The following is a 22,208-nucleotide window of genomic DNA, read 5'->3' as shown; positions in this document are numbered from 1 at the left end:
CCTGCTTCAGGCTGTGATTAATCAACAAGCAATTCCACACAATCGACTGAATTCTTAATGATCGATTCATCCTAAAAAAGTACAGTAGTTTAGTAACTTCGGGTGGTATGAACTTTTGACTCTGCCTCCCGCAGTGGCAGGTTAAATTGATCAATACACTCCAGCACAGTCTATAAAGACATGGACATTACAGATTGAGAAATCATTAGGAAAAGTCTGGTACAATGTCCAGTCCATAAAAATAATATCTGCATTTAAGATTCACGTTTGCTGTACATGTGTGAAAAAAGGTTTTTTCACCATCTAATAGGTGTTAGATGAGATGTTTTAGCTTCCAATGTTCAAACATACTTTTGGATGTCAACAGAATATGTAAACCACATGATTGAAATGACTTTATTGTAACACACAGAGAGATAATAATCCTGTCAAGCCGAATCAGTCTGCCAGTGGACATCTATCTAAGTTAATTCAAGATGACTTACTCTATTGATATTGATTTGTAATGTTTCCACATGGGAAACCTCGGCTTGCTTTTTTCATCAGGCAATCGCTTACTTTTGGGGCGAAAGAAAAGACAGCCAAGCCTTTGACATATGGACACACTTAGGGGTCATCATGACTCACAAGGTCAAAAGCTGAGTCACATGGGGTCAAGACGTAGTCATCTGTCACAGGACAAATGGCCTGGGATGACAAGTTGAAGCTGACAGCAAGCAAACCAACAATTCATGACCTTTTATTCAAAATGGTGACTTTGTGAAATTGTGTAATGAGCTCCAAGATGTTTTTTGTTTGTTTGTTTGTTTTTGTAGGATATAGCCTATGGTCACTTGTAAACAAATCCAATGAGTAGATGAACATCACCATAAGAACGCACTACAGTTTATTATGTAATTTGGTTCATAGAGAACATAGTTGTGGTGGCCATGAAGGGTTAAGATCTTGACATACATATCCTACCAATACACAGCCCGATTATGGAGATTATAAGCATCAAATGGCAGGTTTCCAAATGAAAAAGGCACAGATTTGAAGGGTTGTGAAAGCTGAATCGGCCAATTTATCGGTCATTCTGTATTTTAGTCGATTGTGTATGGAATACCTGAAGTTGATTACCTGTGGCTAAGCAAGTGAGGTAAAAGGGAGTGCCATTACAGACATGAATCTGAGAGACAGAAACATTACAGAACCCCCGATACCAGTGACAATAATATCATAGAACAATTATTATTATGTGATTAACTGACCATTAATGTTCATTTGTTCAATGCCCGTCCCTACCATGTACCAACAAAACTTGTAAACACTTCCTAAATAGGAACTCAGACTGCCTCCTTAAGGCTCCGGGTCTGGGTCTACTACTACCTCTTTTATATTTACGACTTTGGTTTCACCACCCCTCGTTTACAGGAGCCTCTTCTGGATTTATAGCTGCTCTAAATCAGGACAAAGCAAAGCAAAAGGACAAAGAGGACTCCGGTGGAGGAAAGCCTCAATATCTTGCATCCAAACTGCAAAATCAGCTAAATCTGAATCCTGTGTAAGTATTGCATTTAGAAAGAGAACAGCAAACTGATTGCACTTCCATGTACTCGGATGAAAATACCTTTCAACAGCAGTGACAACATCTCTCTTGGACATGTGCCTAAATTTGCTTTCACAGCTCACGTTCAGGGGAAAACTCGCAGGCATGAGCCAATTGTTTCATAAAACACAGTTTGAGTAATGAAAGCAGAAAGTAGCAGATGGGTAAATTGTAATAAATGCATGGGATTCTCTGTGTGATGACAGCAAACAATTCTCTATACAGTGTAGTATTTGCATCATTATTATCTTGGTACGGGTCACTAATTGGCAGAGCACAAAGAAACTCAAGATGACCACTGCAGCTCCATGTGACCCCAACATTACCTTGAAAATTCCACGGTAATACAGTAGCAAACAGGAAACCCAGCTACATCTACCCTTTGACCCAGTCGAGCTGGTTCATTTGTCTGGCTTGAAGCCTCCATGCTGGTTTCGTTTTGAAATACCATCTAATACATAATCAAAAACAGTCTCCTCATGCCTTTCCAGAGAGCATTTGATCAGCAATCATATAAGGCATATCTGCTGCCGCCTTTTATGTCCTCAGCACATTGGTTTTAAAAGCAGAGTTATATTCTGCATCTTTTTAAAGCCCTTTTATAGAGTAAAATCAACCGTACCGCAATTAGTCACAGGTATAGAACATAACCTTAGATCTCAGACATGTTTCATGAATTTGGGTGTAGACCACAAGCTTGGAGATACGTCATACATGCTTGCTTTGCTTGCATTTGGGATTCACGGTCATTGGGTTATAAAAACATGTTTTACAGATTCTTAAAGATATGCTTGTTAGAAAGCCCCATGATTCCGTCTGAGCAAGAACAAAGTGAGACAAAGCGTGACGGTAAAATACAAGGCCGACGGGGACATGATGAGGGTAGATGACTAATCAAGAGTGCCAGAGATCCCACCCAGTGAGGGCCTAGAGGGACCGGCTTGAATGCACATTATCCACAAGGATCAGCAGAGAATGATGAGAGAAGGTAGCTTTTACACCAACATGGAAACCCTGTCACGCTAACCCATCTTCTCTCCAGAAACCCAATTAAGAACCGCATTAGAGCTTCAGCTACACTTTGACAAACAAAGTTGCTGTCTGTGAGACATCTGCAGCAAATTGTAATTTTCTTGTTAGAACGCATGAGACAATATTGGTGTTGAAAGAAAGCAGTGTGTTCCTGTCTGGACGGCATCATTATTGAAGGTGACTGCGACGAGCCAGCTCATGGATCACAGGTGCTCTTTGACCGTTGTTGGTGTCACTTGCGTTTCAGCACAGGGATGTGCTGGATGCTAATATTCAGCAAGTTGAAAACGGCTTATGAGTCACCTGGTCATAATCAAATCCGCCACTCCTTTTATTTTCAATTTGGGCTAGGACGACGTGTCGACATATCAATGAGATCGACAGAAAAAATAGGTCGACACAAAAACTGCATGTCGATGCGGCTTCACTGCAAAACCGTTCATTTCAGTGAACAGCATCATTCCGCTTCATTCAGTAAAAATAGCCGTTCATTTCGGTCAATAGCTCGTTAGCCTGTGATTTCCCCCTGTGCGTACACCCGGTCAGTCATGTCGAGCCGGTCCGTTCACTCACGTTCACGTTCGTTCCGACTCAACAGCTCACTAACTAGTGCTGTGTCGGTCATGAACAAAATGGCCGGCGGACTGAACGGTATTTTATGGGCGTTTCATTCGTTCGCAAAAGAAGAACTAGTTCTTTTTACCCGTTCAGTGAGTCCGGCCAGAAGAAAAGATTGTGCAACAAAGTATCCAAAGTATGGGAATACTTACCAAAAGGTAACGATGCAGTGGGGACTTTGGGGGATTAATCGATGCATCGAATAACTAGTTTCTAGATTAATTGATTACAGAAATAATCGTTTAACCCAGCCCTATTTTCAACCTCTGTAGACCAATTGACAGACCGGACTGCGTCTAGCCGAGACTTTACATATTCCAAAAACAAGTACCCAGAACAGAGTTGTTCTGCTTGATGGAGGCATGCCATTCCCTCCCTCAGCAGCCAGGTGAAAGGAGATTGGGGGTAGAGGTGGTTTGTGTTTGGGTTGGGTGGGAGATGTCAGCACTCCGCAACGCTCTGCATGACAAACACCAACCTGGGGCCAGCTGTGACAAAGCACTAATCCAACAAAATCCCTCCTTCCTTTGCTGAAAAATCCTAATGAGGATTTGAAGTGCTCGGCAGGGAGGAGACCCAGGGGCTGTGGCTACACATTGCCGCTGCTTACTCTCCCGCTCATTGTCTCCTTATCTGTAAGCCCGGCTGGTGATGAAAGAGACGTGACAGCAAGGTGGGCCTCCGTACACAAGGCCCCACGCCCGCCCGGCTCCAAGGGGATCCGAATCAACAGTTGGCCGCAAACAACCACAATGACATCAAGCAGGAGAAGGGGAGACAAAGCTAACAGGACTTGTTTACTCATGGCTGTACAGGTGGTCCGCAGTCGCTGCGTACAAATTCCATTCCTTGCCGGTGATGTAAGTCGAGTTTTGGTGTAAGTCGGATCTTATATGTAAATTCCATTCCAGAGCACGAGCAAACTTTAGCAAACCAGAGCAATAATAAGACCACAAACATGCTTGGATATTATTGTCTAATGTTCATTGTAGCAGATCCTTTAACATGCTCAAGGATACTGCAGCGACTTGCCAATTCTGCATACAGTCGACTTGGCCTGTAGTTTTGACACCGTTAATCCGACAGTTTCATTTTTGCAACACAGTTGTTCTGCCATTTTTTTCAGATGAGGGTTTTATCATTATTTCAATGGAAACAATTAAGCAGCTGTTTTTCTTTAAGCCTTCAACTGGAGACCGCTAAAAACCTTTACTTTTTGTAGTCGTCAAAATGACAGTTGTGTACCATGAAAAAGACCCCTTATATTTGATGCACTGAAAAAGCAATCGCAACCAGCTTATGGTGTATGTTTAGAAATAACCCCATCTTTTATATGCCGTACTTAATGCCTCACACGCCAGATTGCTGCGGCATGGTGAGCCAACTGGAATGTTGTACCACAGTGGTTGACTTTTCCTTTGTATTGCAACAGAAAATGCCTGTGGTTCCACAAATGCTTGCTTGACAGATACTATTATGCTTTCTTTTCCTTTCATAAGAAGAAAGCGCCCAGTGGAAACAGTACGTCTCAAGGGGTATTTTGGTTCCGCTGTCTAAATTAGCCGATGGGCTTGCTCGAAGCCTGCAGGTAGCACTCACCAGAGCAAACAGGTGACGGCACGGACGTGGGTGGTGCGAGATGGTGTTCTCACAGGTTCTGGCTGGCATTAGGCCCTCAGCTTTTACTTCGTGTAATTACATTTCGGAACACCTTGATTGTCTATTTCACTCCATTCACTTTGAGATTAAGGTTTAAAGCCTCTTCTCCTTTGCTTTCACATGCTCCAAAAAAAAGGACTTTTAAAGGTGCCCTTCTTCTCTGATGCCCTTGAGAAATTCCATGTACTTCAAACAATTCAAGCTGTGACAAGAAACAAGAGTTTGGTCTGGGGAGGATTGGAGGAGGGGGTACACTTTATGTGTCAAGCGTGCTCACAAAAGTTCAGCCTCTGAAACAACAGCTTTTATATCATGGCATGTTTATGTTCCATTAAACTTGGAGACATCGCCAGCAAAATGGAATGAAAACATACAATTTTGAAAAAAACTCCCACAGATAAACAGAGTCCTGTTATCCTAGTTTTATTGTTTGGAGGTATGTCCTATAATAAGGAGACACTGGATCGTATCGGTATTGATTTTTCTGCCAATAATGGTGTCGGTGGACGAATGCATCTTCGTCAAACTGCACCACAGTTCCACACCGTGAGGGTGTGGAATTAATTCCAGTCAATACAGTGGGACCTTGGTTTACATCATAAATTCTTTCTCGCCTGAAACGGATGCTAACCAAACACGTTTTTCCCATTCCAAAACAAATAATGTAAATCTAATTAATCCGGAACCTCAGCTTAAATGTTCAGTTATCCATTTTATTCCCCGTTTAGGTGCATTTAGTTTATTTTATGCTTATAAAACTACAAAAGGCTCAGAGATGACATTCAGTCCCGCTTGCCTTTTTTAACAAGGACGTTGGACTCATGCATTCATTCATTCATTTTCTACCGCTTTTCCTCACGGGGGTCGCGGGGGGTGCTGTCTTCGGGCGAGAGGCGGGGCACACCCTGGACTGGTCGCCAGCCAACCACAGGGCACACAGAGACAAACAACCATTCACACTCATACCCATGGACAATTTGGAGTGGCCAATTAACCTAGCATGTTTTTGGAATGTGGGAGGAAACCGGAGTACCCGTAGAAAACTCCACGCATGCACGGAGAGAACATGCAAACTCCACACAGAGATGGCCGAGGGTGGGAATTGAACCCTGGTCTCCTAGCTGTGAGGTCTGCGCGCTAACCACTAGACAGCCGTGCAGTTTATTAAAAACTTGAACAAGAAGCATGACATATGGGACCTTAACCGAGGCAAAATTTTCACGGAAATTTTCAACATTAACCAAAAAACACACTAAACCGTGCAAACTTTAACCAAGGTTCCACTATATTAAATTTGTAAACTGTAACCTTTAGCTAGTTGAGTGTATGTTTACCTAAACAATGACAAACAGGCACTGCTGTAAGGTATCTGCACATGTGACAATAGCCACCACAGGAAGTACTGCACAGACATGGAAGCAAAAAAAGAAAAAGAACACCCCCGATGCCAATGTGTCAGTCTTTATTATGTCTTACACTACCGCTCAAAAGTTTGGGATCAATTGGACATTTTTTTGCACCAGTCTGAGATATGGCTTTTTCTTGGCAGTCCTGCTATGAAGTCCAGCATCCTGAAGTCGCCGCTTCACTGTTGATACTGACACTGGTGTTTGACGGCTACCATTTAGTGCAGCTGCCAGGTGACGACCTGTGAGGCGTCTTTGTCTTAGACTACACTCTCTCAGATATTTGTCTTCTTGCACTGTTGTGCAGCGTTTTTCTGTCCTTGTTAGACCCAGTTTGTGCTGCTCTCTGAAGGGAGTAGTTAACAGCATGGTAAGAGATTTTAGTTTAGAATTTTAGATGGCTTTTCTAATCATCTATTAGCCTTATAAAATGATGAACTTGGATTAGCAGCCATACCAGGAGATTGATGCAGAGGACTGACAGTTGTTGATAGTAGGCCTCTATGCAAAAATGTACATCCTTCTTTGAAAATCATTTGATTTTTTACGATTGTTTGTGAAAAGGAAAAAATTGTTTGTGAAATGCATAAAAATGTGTTTTTTCTTTGGAAAACAAAGAAATTTGCAAGTGATCCCAAACTTTTGAGCGGTAGTGTATATTATCTTACTAGATTGTCTTACTATGTCTACTAGATTGGGTAATACAGGTGTAAAGGGGGTGTTACTTCATGTCTAGAGGGCTCTAACAATGGTTGAAATTGTATTTAGAAGGTAGTAAACAGGATGTTTATGCCCAAACTATAAAAATAGTCCATTTGTCGAAGACAGGGAATCCTACTTGACGGAAATAGACTTATCACGGTCAGGTCTGGAACCAATGAACTGTGATAAACGAGGAATTACTGCATTGGTAAGAAATCCCGCATCCAGCATCTCTAAGTCTATTTGCTTTTATTTTTCTGATTATTCACAGCTTAAAAGAAAGAAGGAATCAAGTTGGCAGCACCGCTAGCAGAGAAATGGAGCACATTTTGTCCTGATTGATTCTCAGCTGTGCCTGTGACATGTTGCAATCCTCCCTTCTTCTTGACACAGAAACCTTGCTCCGCTCTGTAATTCCAACAATATTTGGTGAAGTCTTTGAAGAGAGTGCACGCCAGAGCTAAGTGTGAATTGTTATTCGCTTGCTGATGCCGACAAATCCCCTCAGCCTGACTAAATAACGCAGGCGGACTTGCGAGCCAATTTGATCACGTGACACGAAAGAAGAAAATCATCGCTGCATTAAGTGTTGCCGAAAACATTTATTTTTTTGTAAGTCGACGCTCGGCTAAATTTGTCCCGGTTGCCATAGTGACGTTCACAGAGGACACCAGCAGGACAAAGGAAATGGACCTGCAGTCAGACGTGTGCTGATGAAAGACAAAAAGATTGCTTGTTAAATGTGCTTTTGTCCAAATCGTCAGTATCATGCTGCATGCTGGCCGGCGTGGTCAGCAACAACTGCCTCCTTACTCTTGGAAATAATCTAATTCCCTAAACAGTGGCTCTCTGCACATTGGGGCGAATTTGCATTTTTTTGTTTTTTTTTCCGCCCAAAATAGGATGTTTTTTTTTTATCCAGAAAAAACATGTAATTCTCCCCAAGTCAATAGTATAGTACTGTACCATAAAGCATACTAAAAATCTGTAAAAATGTTGTTGCGCTACTTCCGCTGCAGCATTAGCCTGACAACCAGGTTAAAGGCTAAACTGTGACTCTGATTCCGTCCTATTATCGTTCATTAGTTTTGAGTACCAATACATTTTATACTTCACAAGGAATTTCTAGGTTTAAACCTGGATTCATCTCTGTGTGGAGTTTGCATGTTCTCCCCGTGCATGCGTGGGTTTTCTCCGGGTACTCCGGTTTCCTCCCACATTACAGCATCATCGAATGCGTTTGCATGAATGTCAGTATTCCCACCGGTGTGATCAAGGTAATACTACAAGGACACGGTCATGTAAACATCGCTATGCGGTCAATTTCATCGTATTCTTCATAAAGTTGAAGACACCTCCATGTCCCCCGTTTTCTGGCCTATTTTAAAGAGTAATGGTTTAAATCCAGGCTGCACGGTGGACAAGTGGTTAGCGCCCAGACCTCACAGCTAGGAGACCAGGGTTCAATTCCATCCTCGGCCATCTCTGTGTGGAGTTTGCATGTTCTCCGCATGCATGTGTGGGTTTTCTCCGGGTACTACGGTTTCCTCCTACATTCCAAAAAACATGCTAGGTTAATTGGCGACTCCAAATTGTCCATAGGTATGAATGTGAGTGTGAATGGTTGTTTGTCTATATGTGCCCTGTGATTGGCTGGCCACCAGTCCAGGGTGCTGGACAGCTGGGATAGGCTCCGGCAACCCCTGCGACCCTTGTGAGGTAGAAAATGAATGAATGGTTTAAATCCCCATTTGGTGTCATGTAAATAGTGTACTTAGAATAAGCTTGTTTGAGTGATTACACATGAAAACTGCCCAACAGGTTTCCGTCTCACTTAAGAATGTGCAATTCTGTGAGTCAAGAATGAGAGACAATGACACGGACCCGTCGGGGTCCTTTGTTAGACATCCGTCTGCCTCGTAAACACCCATGTCATTCAAGCGCCACACCCCAATAATGAAGGCTTTCTGAGGCAAAGAAACAATTAGTCTCAATGCTGAAGCAATGTAAACACTGACGACTCCCTGCCACTACTGACTTTTGACCTCATATACCGACTCCAAACGGGATAATGCATGCCGACTGATAAAAAGTGAAAAGAAAAAGTGGAAATATCTGGTCACCTTAGTAGTCTTGAATTCACAGTTTCTTTCCAGACTATCTTTACTGGTACAGTGGTACCTCAGTTTTCTTTGGCCCTTATGATTCCTGTTTTTTTACATGGTAATGGTAATGGTCATGGTTTAATTTCATTTGAACATACATCAGATTACAATTGAGTGCATCCCATAATCAGTTCACAGTTCCACAAAGTTCCAAAAGGAGTAGGAAGAAGCTACTCGGAAGAAGTACTTTTACAATCAGTAACTGTTACATTTGTCCACTTCCTGCTTTCTTAATATAGTTTAAGGGTTTTTTTTGTTTGTTTGTTTGTTTGTTTTTTTGGGGGGGTTGTTTTTTTGTTTTGTTTTTTTGTCACGTACCGAAGTACGAGGTGATATGACCATACAATGACATAATGTGTAACATAGTAACTGTCAATATAGTGATATATATATAGCACATCATGACTGGTTCAAGACTCTTCATCCTTTTATTTAGCAAACATCAACTGCTTGTATTGTTTCTTGAATTGGCTCATCGTTGTGCATTGTTTGAGGCCCTTACTCAATCCATTCCATAGTTTGATTCCTATATAAATAAGTATAAATAGAATGTTATAACTTTAATATTTTTGCAGTTAGAGCATAGAAAACATGTTTAAATCTTTCTATATACAGTTTTTAACATTATTAGAACCCCACTGACATGAAATAGCATCCCTATAGTCACCTGTACACTTGTGTTACCCGATATAGTAGGCATAAGAGACCAAAATGAGACAAAATAAAGACTTGCACATTAGCACAGGGAGAGTTACTCATTACCATTACTTCCTGTGGTGGCTACTATCTCATCAGTGTACCATTACTGACACCTACTCACCAGTGTAGAATACAACAACATGTATTTTAATGTATCTTCTGCATGCATCTTCTTATATTTGTATTTTTGGTTCATTTTTATGATTGTAAATGCATAATTTAGACTACAAAATTACAAAAATTGCTTCAATATGAATGTTAGTGACAAATAATAGACCATAGTCAACCACATATTTATGATTAACATTATATATATACGTATATACACACTACCGTTCAAAAGTTTGGGATCACTTGGAAATGTTTTTGGCCAGTCTGAGATATGGCTTTTTCTTAACAGTCCTGCTATGAAGTCCAGCATTCTGAAGTCGCCACTTCACTGTTGATACTGACACTAGTGTTTTTCTGTCCTTGTTAGACCCAGTTTGTGCTGCTCTCTGAAGGGAGTAGTTCACAGTATGGCAAGAGATTTTAGTTTTAGTTTAGATTTTTAGATGGCTTTTCTAATCATCTATTAGCCTTATAAAATGATGATGGATTATGGATTAGCAGCCATACCAGGAGATTGATGCAGAGGACTGACAGTTGTTGATAGTAGGCCTCTATGCAAAAATGTACATCCTTCTTTCAAAATCATCTCATTCATTTTCATTGTTTGTGAAATGCAGGAAAATGTGTGTTTTTCTTTGGAAAACAAAGAAATTTGCAAGTGATCCCAAACTTTTGAGAGGTAGTGTATATAATAAATATAAGCAAAATAACCGACACAGCAGTTTTACATCCATTAGAAGCTCAAATGTCGTTTTTGGTTATTTTTATTTTTATTTTTATCGCCCAGCCCTATTTTAATGTAATGTGAGCTAATGTCCCAATGTTTTGTGTCCTTACTGCCACCTAGTGACCCAAATAGCACATATCACTTGTATTTCAATACGTCTCGCAGGAAACAGCCACCATTTACTCAATAATTCATTTCTGAAGTATGTAGTTCAATTTCTGAAACAAACGCTCGTCACTCATGCGCTCACGCTGTAGAGCCCGTTTTCCTTTCATAGATAAGATTGTATGGGGGAGAAAAAAAAGATGGAATATGGGATGAAAGGCTGAGGATGACAGCGAACCAGCTGTGCAAATATAGATGAAAGACATGTATACACACAGTCCAAGCAAGATCGCCGGATGTAGAGGATGAGACTACGTTATGAAGTGGGGGGAGGGGGATGGGGGGCCATAACAAGAGACCCCTACAGCGAAAGGAACAATGTTGGATATATGGAGTTTGTCCTTCCAAATACAAACTTTAAACTATTTACAACATTCCACTAACCCATTTAATTCAATTATAAAAATGCATTAAAAAGATATTAGGGATAGACGCAGTTTAATGAAGCATGCAGACTTGGGGATATTGTTTGTAATGAACTGTTTCAGGGCTGATCTCGGCAGCCGTGATGGAAAATGGTACTGATGTAGGGGGGGCATGCAAACTAACATAAATGACAAATGTTATCAATAATAAAACTATGTGTGTGTATTGTTTAATGATTTTTGTTGTTTTTTTTTTTGCTTAGCTCTATTTAGATGTTACATGAAAGTAAAAAAAAAAAGTTTGGAAGACTCAAAGCTTTGCCAGGTTTCCTTAAAAGTAAATAATTAAAGGTCTTGTTTAGTATATCAGGTGTTGGGTTGTTTAATATCCTTTTCCTGGCGTTGTTTAGACAAAGGTTTCTGGGTGAAAAATGTTTAAAAAATACCATTTAAGAAGTGCCACTTGGGCTGTGATTATTTTCTTATTCGCCCTCGACGAATCAAATCAATAGGAATCAAACACAGTCTGTGATTTGGTCCGCAACACACAGTATGTACTGATGGCTGGTTTCCATAGTCAAAGCTGATGTGTGTAAATATCTTATCTATAACACAAAGATACCAGGTCTGCTTTCATGGATGACTCAGGAAATTACAAAAATATCCACATTTGAAAGCTGAAATCAGAGGATATTAGCATCTTTAAAACAATAAAAACATTAATAGAACACCACAATTATTGTCAATTAATTGCATTGTCCATTAACTGCTGCAGCTCTATGTGCTACAATGAGGTCTAAAAGCTCTCGAGAGTGCCAACTATCTCCCTTCGCTCTAAATAGGTGTAGTCACATATCCGAGCCTTGAAATTGCAGACTCTTATCACCGCATGATGTTTCTGAGATGATGTATGTCGTTGGCGTTGACGCAATTCTGCCTCTCCCTGTTTGCCAAGCCCGCTGAAGCTGAAAAGAGACACACACCCCTCTGATAGCTTCTTGTGTCAATGCAAAAAAATCCAAGCCAGATGGAAAATATATATATAATTATTATATATAATATATAAACATATATATATAAACATATATATATATATATATATATATATATATATATATATATATATATATATAAACAATAAATAAATAAAAATAAAATTAATAACATCAAGAAAAAACAAATAAAATACTTAAAAATTTGGAAAGCAGGAAGTGAACAATTGTAAGTTACTGATTGTAATGTGGAACTGTGAACTGATTATGGGATGCACTCAATAGTAATCTGATGCATGTTCAAATTAAATAAAACCATTACCATTACCATTACACACAGTGTGACAGGGGTGTCCAAACACCGGCCCAGGGGCCATTTGCAGCCCATGGCCTTCAACTTTCAGTGTGTGTGAATGTCTTGCTTGGTCTAAAAAACACAGATAATAGGTGTGCTTCATCTGAGAGCCTGAAACCAGACTTTATATACCAAAAAGCGATGAAACAAATACCAAAATAGCAGTCGATGAATGAGCGCTTCATGGATTAATTGTTGTAGGTTGGTTCAACCATGCAGAATTCATCAATTCCCCAAGTTGTATCAATAATCCTACATGAAAGAACTTCTTAAAAATCCATCAAATTCAAGCCAGATGATAAAAAATATATATAAATATATAATAAATAAATACATAAAAATAAAATAAAAATTAATAACATTAAGTAAAAAAATTAAAGAAAATACTTCAATTGTATTGGGAAAGCAGGAAGTGAACAAATGTAACAGTGACTGATTGTAACGTGGAACTGTGAACTGATTATGTGATGCACTCAATTGTAATCTGATGCATGTTCAAATGAAATAAAACCATTACCATTACACACAGTATGACAGGGGTGTCCAAACACCGGCCCAGGGGCCGTTTGCGGCCCAAGGCCTTCAATTTTCGATATGTGTGAATGTCTTGTTTGGTCTAAAAAAACGCAGATAATAGGTGTGCTTCATCTGAGAGCCTGAAACCAGAAGATATTTACATTTTTATACCAAAAAGCGATGAAACAAATACCAAAATAGGCATCGATTAATGAGCGCTTCATGGATTAATTGCTGTAGGTTGGTTCAACCATGCGGAATTCATCAACTCGCAAACTTGTATCAATAATCCTACATGAAAGAACTTCTTAAAAATCCATAAAAAGGGAATACTGGGTGAGAGCCATGAGAGTTGGCAGAGAGGAAACAAATCTGTAATAGCTTTTCTGAAATATTGCACTAAACAGAAGCCAATTTTTAAAGCAATCATCAATTACCTCAAGTAGTGCACCACTACTGCAGTGATTAAACACTAATAAGTAGAGGAAAGCGTTTATGATATGCAGTTTAGACGCATAAATCTGGCCATTAGGATACAGCTGAGAGTGATTCAATCAGAGCCATGATTAAAACGCGTTAAAGAGTTTTCTGAGGTGTGAAATCTGTGAGCGCTGGCCACGAGACAGAAACATTTTAGCCCAAAAATCTCCCAATGCGTCCAGCTCTGCCGCCACTGGGAACAACCGGCGCTCTCAAGCAGAAAATATCTGGCAAATCACAATTTGTCCGAGATCGACCAACTAATGAAAGCGCTCGCGATCCGCCTGAGCCCACGGTCCTTGGAGCCACATTACTTACACATGCACGGTAGGACCTCGGAGGAGCGGCGTGAGCGCTCCGTTTTCATTGCTCATGCGAGAATCCCTAAATAAGTGGTAAGAGAGAAAAATCCCCACTGGGTGCCTGACTGTCACCGAGCCTGAAATATTCCTTTTCGTCGGACGATGTAAAACAGTGGTATGAAAACAAAGTGCCGTGTTTTTACAGGCCCACACCGCGTTCCACGTGCACTTACCCTCAGCGGAGTGGACTTGGGCCAGGGTGATGATAAACCAGCAGAGGGTGTGTCGTTTCCACATGGCGGCGACAGTTGGTGGTTTCTTGCAGGTTTTGTGCAGCAACAAAAGTGTTGGGATTAAAAAAGTCCAATCCAAACGTGGTCGGAGACGGTCATCATTGATTCTCTCACCTGCGGAAAAATGGGGGAGCACAGCAAAAAAAAAGGAAACGTCAGCGCCGTGCTAAATTCCACAGGGAACTCTCTCACTTCAGAAATGTAGGGGGGGAAGCCACCACACACACACACACACCAGCAAATGAGGTCAATAATCGTGAGAGAGGAAAATCCCTCATATGCGGACCACCTCACTTGCAGGAAGTGTTTCCTGCCCTCATTCGGACCCACGCCGACCCGCAGGAGACGGATGCTACACCTTATCAACCCCACATCAAATTCCAGTATTGTACTTTTGGGGGAAAAAAAAAAAAACACAAAACATCCACATCTATAAATCATACCACCCAGCAGCACAGCAGACATATCATAAAGATTTTAAAGCCACGTTGATTTATGAAGACATCTCACATTTGGAGTCGGCTCTCGCTCGCCGACAAAAAGTTGACACCAGCCCAGAGTGAAAACGCTCCAAATGGAGAGGAAGCGGCCAACTGTGAGCCCAAATCCTCTCAGCGTCCACTTGGATTGGAGATACTAAATCCACTGACAGCAACGTTAAATGCAAAAATCGTACGGTTTGGTGAAGCGGAGTTCTAATGTTTTCTTATTCTTATTAATCTGAAGCTTGCTGCTTTGATTAATCGAGTAAGCAGGTCTGCGCCAGTTCAGGGGCATCCAAAGTTTTCCCAGCGAGGGCCACATGCATGATGTAAAGCAACACATGCTCATATGCTAAAAAGAAAAACCTGCATCTCAGCTTTGTCATATAAGTGAAAAAACATATTATTATTTACAAAAACTTGATTAATTTAATATTTGGACTTTGTTCCCATAATAAAATAACTTAACCAACTTATTTTTTGTTTTATTTTGTTTGTTCTTCATAGTATTGCAACTTGAAAAAAACAAAACACAACCAAAAAAAACTTAATATTTCAACACCATGAGGCTATGATGACATAATTTTTCCTCAGATTACCAATTGTAATAACCAATTTAACAAGAAATCTGAAAGAAACTACGGCAATAATTTTCCAAGAATAAAATCAAAATATATTTTAAAAAAACGAGAAAAATACAATTTTTCTGAGAATAATTATAATTAATTATTATATATTTTTAATTATATTATTTGTTTTTAAGTCATCTTTTAGTTTTAATGTATTTTTTAAATTACATTAAAACTTTTTAAAAACATATTTAAGTCATCTTTTAGTTTTAATGTATTATTAAAATTACATTAAAACTAAAAAATGACTTAAAAACGAATGTAATTTAAAAAATATAATAATTAATATTAATAATTATTCTCAGAATTTTTTTTTAAATTACATTAAAACTTTTTAAAAACGTTTTTAAATCATCTTTTAGTTTTAATGTATTATTAAAATGACTTAAAAATGAATAATATAATTTCAAATATACAATAATTAATATTAATAATTATTTTCAGAAAGTGTATATTTTTCTTGTTTTTTTACATATATTTTGACTTTATTCTCAAAAAATTATTGCTGTTGTTTCTTTCAGATTTCTTGTTAAATTCTACAATGTTGCAAGATTGCAAAAGGCCTACGGGCCACACTTTGGACACCCAACAAGCAAAAAAAACACAAACATTTAGTGCTTTGGTCTGCAACGCTTGCATCTGCTATCATGGATGACCGAAGAAATTAATAAATATTCTTATTTGAGAGGCTGAAATCAGAGGATATTTCCACTTTTCATTAAAAACAATGACTTGAATACCAAAATAGTTGCACATTAAGTGGATAATCGATTAATCAGCGATTCATTGTTGCAGCTCTACTTACTTGAGTGAATATGTTCCACTATTTTCAGCTTGAGATATTCTGGCCGCAAGTTAAGAAGAAGAATTGCCTTTTCTACCCCCCAGGCCCTGTCAAACAAATAAACACTTGAGAGCAAATGGTCAACACTCTCTGTTGTGACCGACCACAAACTTATCTCTGTATCCCCTCCCTTTCTCTGCCATCACTCCCGAGCAGGATTCCTGTCCGCCCGCCTCATCCATACCTCATCCATACCTCATCCATACCTCATCCATACCTGTCCCGCTAGTACGACTCTGTTTGAATGTTTGTTTTCGCTCTCTTTTACTACAAAAGCCAATGGCCTCCTCCCGAGTCATGGATACACTTGTGTGAAACCGAATGCCGACCTGCGCGCCCAGGCATGCGTTTCGCACTACTAACGGCTCCCTTTTGTCCGCCCTGTTTACACTGCTGGGTTCAACTTCGTCCTCCCAGCCCCTATGAACCATTAGCACATTTACCAAGGGATACGGCATCACTCAGCCAACGAGGCGCACAGGACCCCATTAGAAACTGTTTTCCCTTCGTCTTTTTTTAGCGCTATCAAATCAAAAACAACCATGTCCTTTTTTTTATGTGTCTGCAACTTTTCTGTGAACGTTAGCCTTCATGCACGACTGAGACACTCAGCTTGTCGCATGCAGCCAGAGATGTAAAAGTCAGCTTGGGCCGGCACCTTCTCATTGGAGAATATTCACAGGCTGCAGAGCGTTTGATCTACTGTATTTTGCATTTGCTGCTTCCCAGACAGCCGAGTGCTTCATGAGCATGAAAACATGCAGCACATACACATACACACACACGAGGCAACAAAGTTGTAATTAAGCCCACCATAATCACCTCATCTAATGTGACATTATGCCTCACGTGAGACCTCTAATTTCAAAGCCATTAAAAAAGGGTTAGGGGGAGTATGGGGCACGACATCGCTGTATGTTTAGGTTCAGTGAATTAATACGTTGAGTTTGGAATTTCATGGGTTTTGATTGCACAACACAAAATCTGTTTTGTTTTTCAGCAATGTTCATTTTAATAACATTTACAAGGCTCCGAACAGGCTCATTACCTCTGTGAGAGAAATTAGCTTTACACCATTGTATTTCCTTTTTCAATGGGGTGTGCGGTTGAGTTTACTAGAGCCCTCTAAACATGAAATAACACCCCTATAGGAACCTTTGCCCTCCAATGACCCAATATAGTGCACATAATAAGAGAAAATAAAACATAATATAGACTCACATGCCCACACGTATGCTTATTAATATTAATCATTCATTTATTCATTCATTTTCTCATGCTTATCTTCACGCGGGTCACGGTGCCGCTGGATCCTATCCCAGCTGTCTCCGGGCGAGAGGCGGGGTACACCCTGGACTGGTGGCCAGCCAATCACAGGGCACATATAGACAAACAACCATTCACACTCACATTCATACCTATGGACACTAACCACTCTAACCACTCAACCGAGCTGTCTCTTTTTATCTGTTTTTGTATCTTTACAACGCACATAAAAGAATTATAGATGATGGGCAAATTCCCCCCAAAAGTGCAGTTTTCCTTTAAGATCCTTCCAAACATGCACAGTACAAGTACATCCACTTACTGTACAAGACTTAGACGAGAGCAATGACGATAATCTCCTCCAACAGCTACCTTGTGCGCTAAAAGAATGGTAAAGATAAAACAATCATCCGCGATGGCGGCTTTCCGGCCAAAGGGAAACATGAATATATTTGTACCAATGTCATTTGAAATCAGTTTTACCCCCCCGCATCCTTGACACGATTTCACCACAAATCTAGAATGCGGTTCACTCTGACCTTTGCCGAGCATGCATAGAATCCCCAACAAGTTATTATGGGATACACTAAGTATTCAGGTGTCAAGTGCGATTTGAAATACCAATGCCGAGGAGCTCACGACCTTGAGCCAGCGCGATGGACGGGTTACGGTGTTTGCATCCCCGGTCTGTGTTTTGGCCTCCTCTAATTTTAATGGAAATGCACATTAACAAAAAGATTTCCCCGCTACGGTTGAGATTAATGGGTTGCATTAAAAGCTTAACCTTAAACTTGTCTGGAGTTATCAGGAGGACGCTCGCACATCTTCCGTCTAAATCATGTTGCTTCCCTTTCAGCACCAAACTATTAATTTAATCCTCGCGTGCTCCAGCGTCTGTATTTCATAAACAATCCCATAGACGCTTTAATTGCGTCTGACAAGACAGCCTTTACATCCAGTCTGTAAACAAACTATTACCAGATCCATAAATAATTCTTTCTTCGCTGCCATCGTCTGCTGGCGGCGTGCTCGACATACCTCAAGTGTCTGAAGACAAAGACCAGATGCCTCTAAATGTTTTGCCTCGGAGGCAGTCGAGCCCCCCCGCCACGAAGTAAATGCAGAGTGTACGTCCCTCGTACATGGTGGTGGTTGTTCAGTAAATCGATGATAACAGTCGTATACTTTTTTTTTGTCTCATGCTGTGAGTGTTCAACATGCGCAGACACCAAAGGCGCAGACCGGAGGGAGACTATACGACCGGCGTTCTCCTCATTAGACGTGCCGAGGTCTCCCCTCTCAGCTGGGGGTTGCTTTTTTTTCCCCCTCCCCGTGCCTTGAAACAGAGACGCCGCTAGTGATCGGAGCTGGCGTGATCTAAGAACAGGTGTTTGCATCTGCGGGGCTCGCGCGGACAGATGACGAAGGGCATCGGTGTTAGCCGTGTGGCTCCATTCCAAATACCCGATTGAGGCAACGGTTGTGTGATTGTTAAGCACGAATCGGCCAGTTGGCAGATCGATAACTGCTTTTGCGGATCTTTAATTCTTCGGAAAATGAAGATCCGAATCTACACCTAAACTGCGAAGGATGCTTTGTTTTGATAGAGTTAAAAAAGGGGGCTTAGAAGCGAAGAGGAAGGGGGTTATTAGAAGAGACAGGCGGAGAGCTGATTGAAAAGGGCAGTTTGAAATTTGAATGGGGGGGTTCTGAAAACAAGAGGCAGATGTGAAAGAATGCCTGGCTTCTCCAAGACAAAGCTTTTGGCTGTCCCTCTTTGGCTGTTAGAGGGCCACAGGAGAATAGAGGAAGAGCTGGGCTTTTCTATTAAACGAGGTCTAGGAGAGAAGGGGGTGAGGGGGGTGGTGTCCTCAGAATAAAGGACTTGAGTGGGGGAGGGGATTCAAGTTACAATAAAAGATTGACAGCTTGCAAGTCTTGCTTGACCCTTGAATTAGCCCCTCAGCTTCCAACAAAACCCAAGAAAGAGTTGGGATGTTAATTGTCAGCGGACATCACAGGGATGCAAAGGGTGGGGGGGGGCCGAGGGGGGGTTGGCGAGAGGCCTGGATATTCACTCAAATGTAAATCTGAGCCAACAGACCAGCACATGTTGAATAGGGGGGGTTGTTTCTATTGGTTCTTTGCAACGGCATGCTCACACGTGAATTCATACATACTGTAAGACCCCCCTCTCATCTCCGATCTCGAAAAGACTCAACTACCTGGGGACTCTGAGCTGAGAAGCCAAACACTGCAGAGCAAGAAAAATATTCCCCCCTTTAAAAGAGATTGCCTTCATGTTTTGACATGGCTGAAGAAGTACAATTTGCAAGGGGAAATCGGAAAAGTCCTACTCCAGAGGAAAGCGATTGGGCTGCTGATCGGATGAGTCTGGAGCCCCGCTGGGCCCGATATGGGGCAGCGAGGAATCAGGCCTTGACCTCTTGGTGAGGGAATGATTGAGAGCAGCCCCGGATGACAGACTGCCCACCCCCAGACAAAGAAAAAGCTTTGTCTTATTAGTTAGAAGCATCTACATGTCAATTCTGGTTACGTTAGGCTCCAATTTTAGTAGCCTGGTTACTCTTATGCTAGTTTTACATTGTGTCGCGGGCCGATAAAAACGACTCACACTTTGGGCAATTTGCTTTCATAGCGCTTTATCGTGACGTCAACTCTGTGAGCAACACAACACAACGATTTAGCTTCTTAGCTTCACAGGATGTCACGTTCTACAAAACGATAAATCACAGCCTTCATGGACTGCAAAGTTTGATTTTTTTCTGAGGTGCTTGTCATCCAACAAAACAGAGCAGGAGGATAATCCAAATTTCTGAGACTAAATTTGAAACTGAAACCGGCAAAATGCATTAAAAAACATTGCATTGTGAACGATAAACCGGATATGTGGTTTTACAAACAAGAGATATCTTCGTACTGGTGGATGCCTCCAAGATCGATAAGAATCAGTCTTTGCTTACCGTGACTGAAGATGAAGAATGTAAATAGTAGCTATGTATTATCAAAATATTACAAAATTTGTTTTAAACTTAAACTATATTAGGAAAGCAGGAAGTGAACAAATGTAACTGTTACTGATTGTAAAAGTACCAGATGGAGGGGAAGGATTTAATAAGCTTTGCTTCTTCCTACTCCTTTTGGACATGTGGAACTGTGAACTGATTATGCGATGCATTCAATTGTAATCTGATGCATGTTCAAATGAAATATTACCATTACCATATTATGTATTATGGAAAACCAGACAGGAACAACATCAAATTAAAAGCACCCAAAAAATAAAGAGCCACCGTCCACCAGAACGATAGTAGTCAATTTGAGAAAGTTTGATGGTGCATTCAAGGACCTTCCAACAAAGTGCAACCAGTTGTCACAACAACATATACAATCCTTTCCAAAACAACGACCCTGACCGGGGATCACGCAACGGGAATATCGGGTCACACTTGCACAACGCGCAACTGGATGGATTGGGGCGGTTGTCGGGTGTAGGATGGGGTGACTGTTTGAGGGTGTGGGTGGGGGGGTGGAAGATGGGACTCTATAATAAAAGGACAAAACAAAGGAAAGCAGAGGACAAAAGAATTCAAGCTTCTCCCGAAGCTTCCCCGTTTTATGGGGAAAGTAATGCCTGATCAAACCCATTACGGCCTGATGAGGTCATCTTAGCTGAAATAAATTATGATTTTATTGCTATGCAAGCGTCACTTTCCTAGATAAAAACAAACGCACACAAGAAGCGTGTGACAGCAGCATGGTGCTTGTCAGCCTCATTGCTTTTAGTGTTTGCGCCATTCATCATTTTTACGAGCCACTCAATTCATCGATGAGCTGTGCTCCCCACCGATCGCGACATATGGCTACTAAATAAAGCAATCATGAGCCATCACTTGGAACAATACAAATGGTTGGCTGTGTGGAGACAAATATTGGAGATTTATCCACAAACACAAAAAGATAATCCATTCGAGCTCGGCTTGAAGAGAAAAAAATTGCAGCAAATAGGTGAAAATTGGAAAAGTTGTGCACTGTGATTCCCCCGTATAGCCCTCTGCCTGAAAATATGATATCCATAGCATCATAATCACTTTAGCAATGCACCAAAATCCTATTTGTGCCGTAAGATACCCATACCTGTCCATCCGTGCGGATTATAGCTAAATGATTCGCCACGGCAACAAAGTTGTAATACAGGTTCCATAAATTTGAGTTGTAATTTTGATGTTTTACTGGCAAGTGAAGTGGATTATCTGGAAGAGAATTTCAAAATGTCATTTCCACTTGCTGATAGCACAAAACTACTCCTTTCAGCTCCGTTCAGATAAGAATGATTCAGCCAGGACCATTAAACGGTGTCTTTGCCAAATGTACCCACGCTTAGGAATTAATAGGCTGACATTAATACAGTAAGATAAATAGGAAGGTCAGGAACGGGAGTCCGGCCATTACACGGGCATCTCACAGTGATAGGAGCTGCCAATCAAGTCCAATAGGTCCTTGACCAGGTTTGATTCACCTTGAAATACCCAGAATGCATGTAACCGGAAACCCAATCCAATTAGAATGTGCACATAAATACTCTGTGGGGTTGTTGCTAGAGAGTACATCAGGACATCATAAAAGTAACATTTACAGTGGGGCCCAGTTGGCCGTGGCTAAACTAGTCCAAACAAATTGGGGGATGATGCAAACCGAGCTCGGCAGTCGGCCAAAACACTTCCCTGAATCAGTCTTCTCGGATTCTGCACGAGCGTGTCATTACTACACGAGGAAAAAAAAAAAAAACAC

The 22,208-nt window shown here is 40.9% G+C and overlaps 1 protein-coding gene across 31 annotated transcripts in view; it reads right to left on the bottom strand.

Annotated features, from left to right (window-relative positions):
* adgrl2a (adhesion G protein-coupled receptor L2a) overlaps positions 1 to 22,208 on the bottom strand; it is a 140,055-nt gene that overhangs the window by 100,892 nt on the left and 16,955 nt on the right. For all 31 annotated transcript variants that reach the window (XM_058074180.2, XM_058074181.2, XM_058074187.2 and 28 more), the window contains exon 2: positions 14,116 to 14,289. In XM_058074180.2, the coding sequence (XP_057930163.2) occupies positions 14,116 to 14,179 (64 nt within the window). In that variant the 5' untranslated portion in view covers positions 14,180 to 14,289. The remainder of the gene's footprint in view (positions 1 to 14,115; positions 14,290 to 22,208) is intronic.

The sequence above is a fragment of the Doryrhamphus excisus genome, linkage group LG4 (genome assembly GCF_037039965.1).
Source record: "Doryrhamphus excisus strain RoL-2023G ecotype Guam linkage group LG4, RoL_Dexc_Guam_v1.1, whole genome shotgun sequence".
NCBI classification, from domain to species: Eukaryota; Metazoa; Chordata; class Actinopteri; order Syngnathiformes; family Syngnathidae; genus Doryrhamphus; species Doryrhamphus excisus.
The sequence above is the reverse complement of the archived record's forward strand: the minus strand, read 5'-3'. Positions and strand labels throughout refer to the sequence as shown.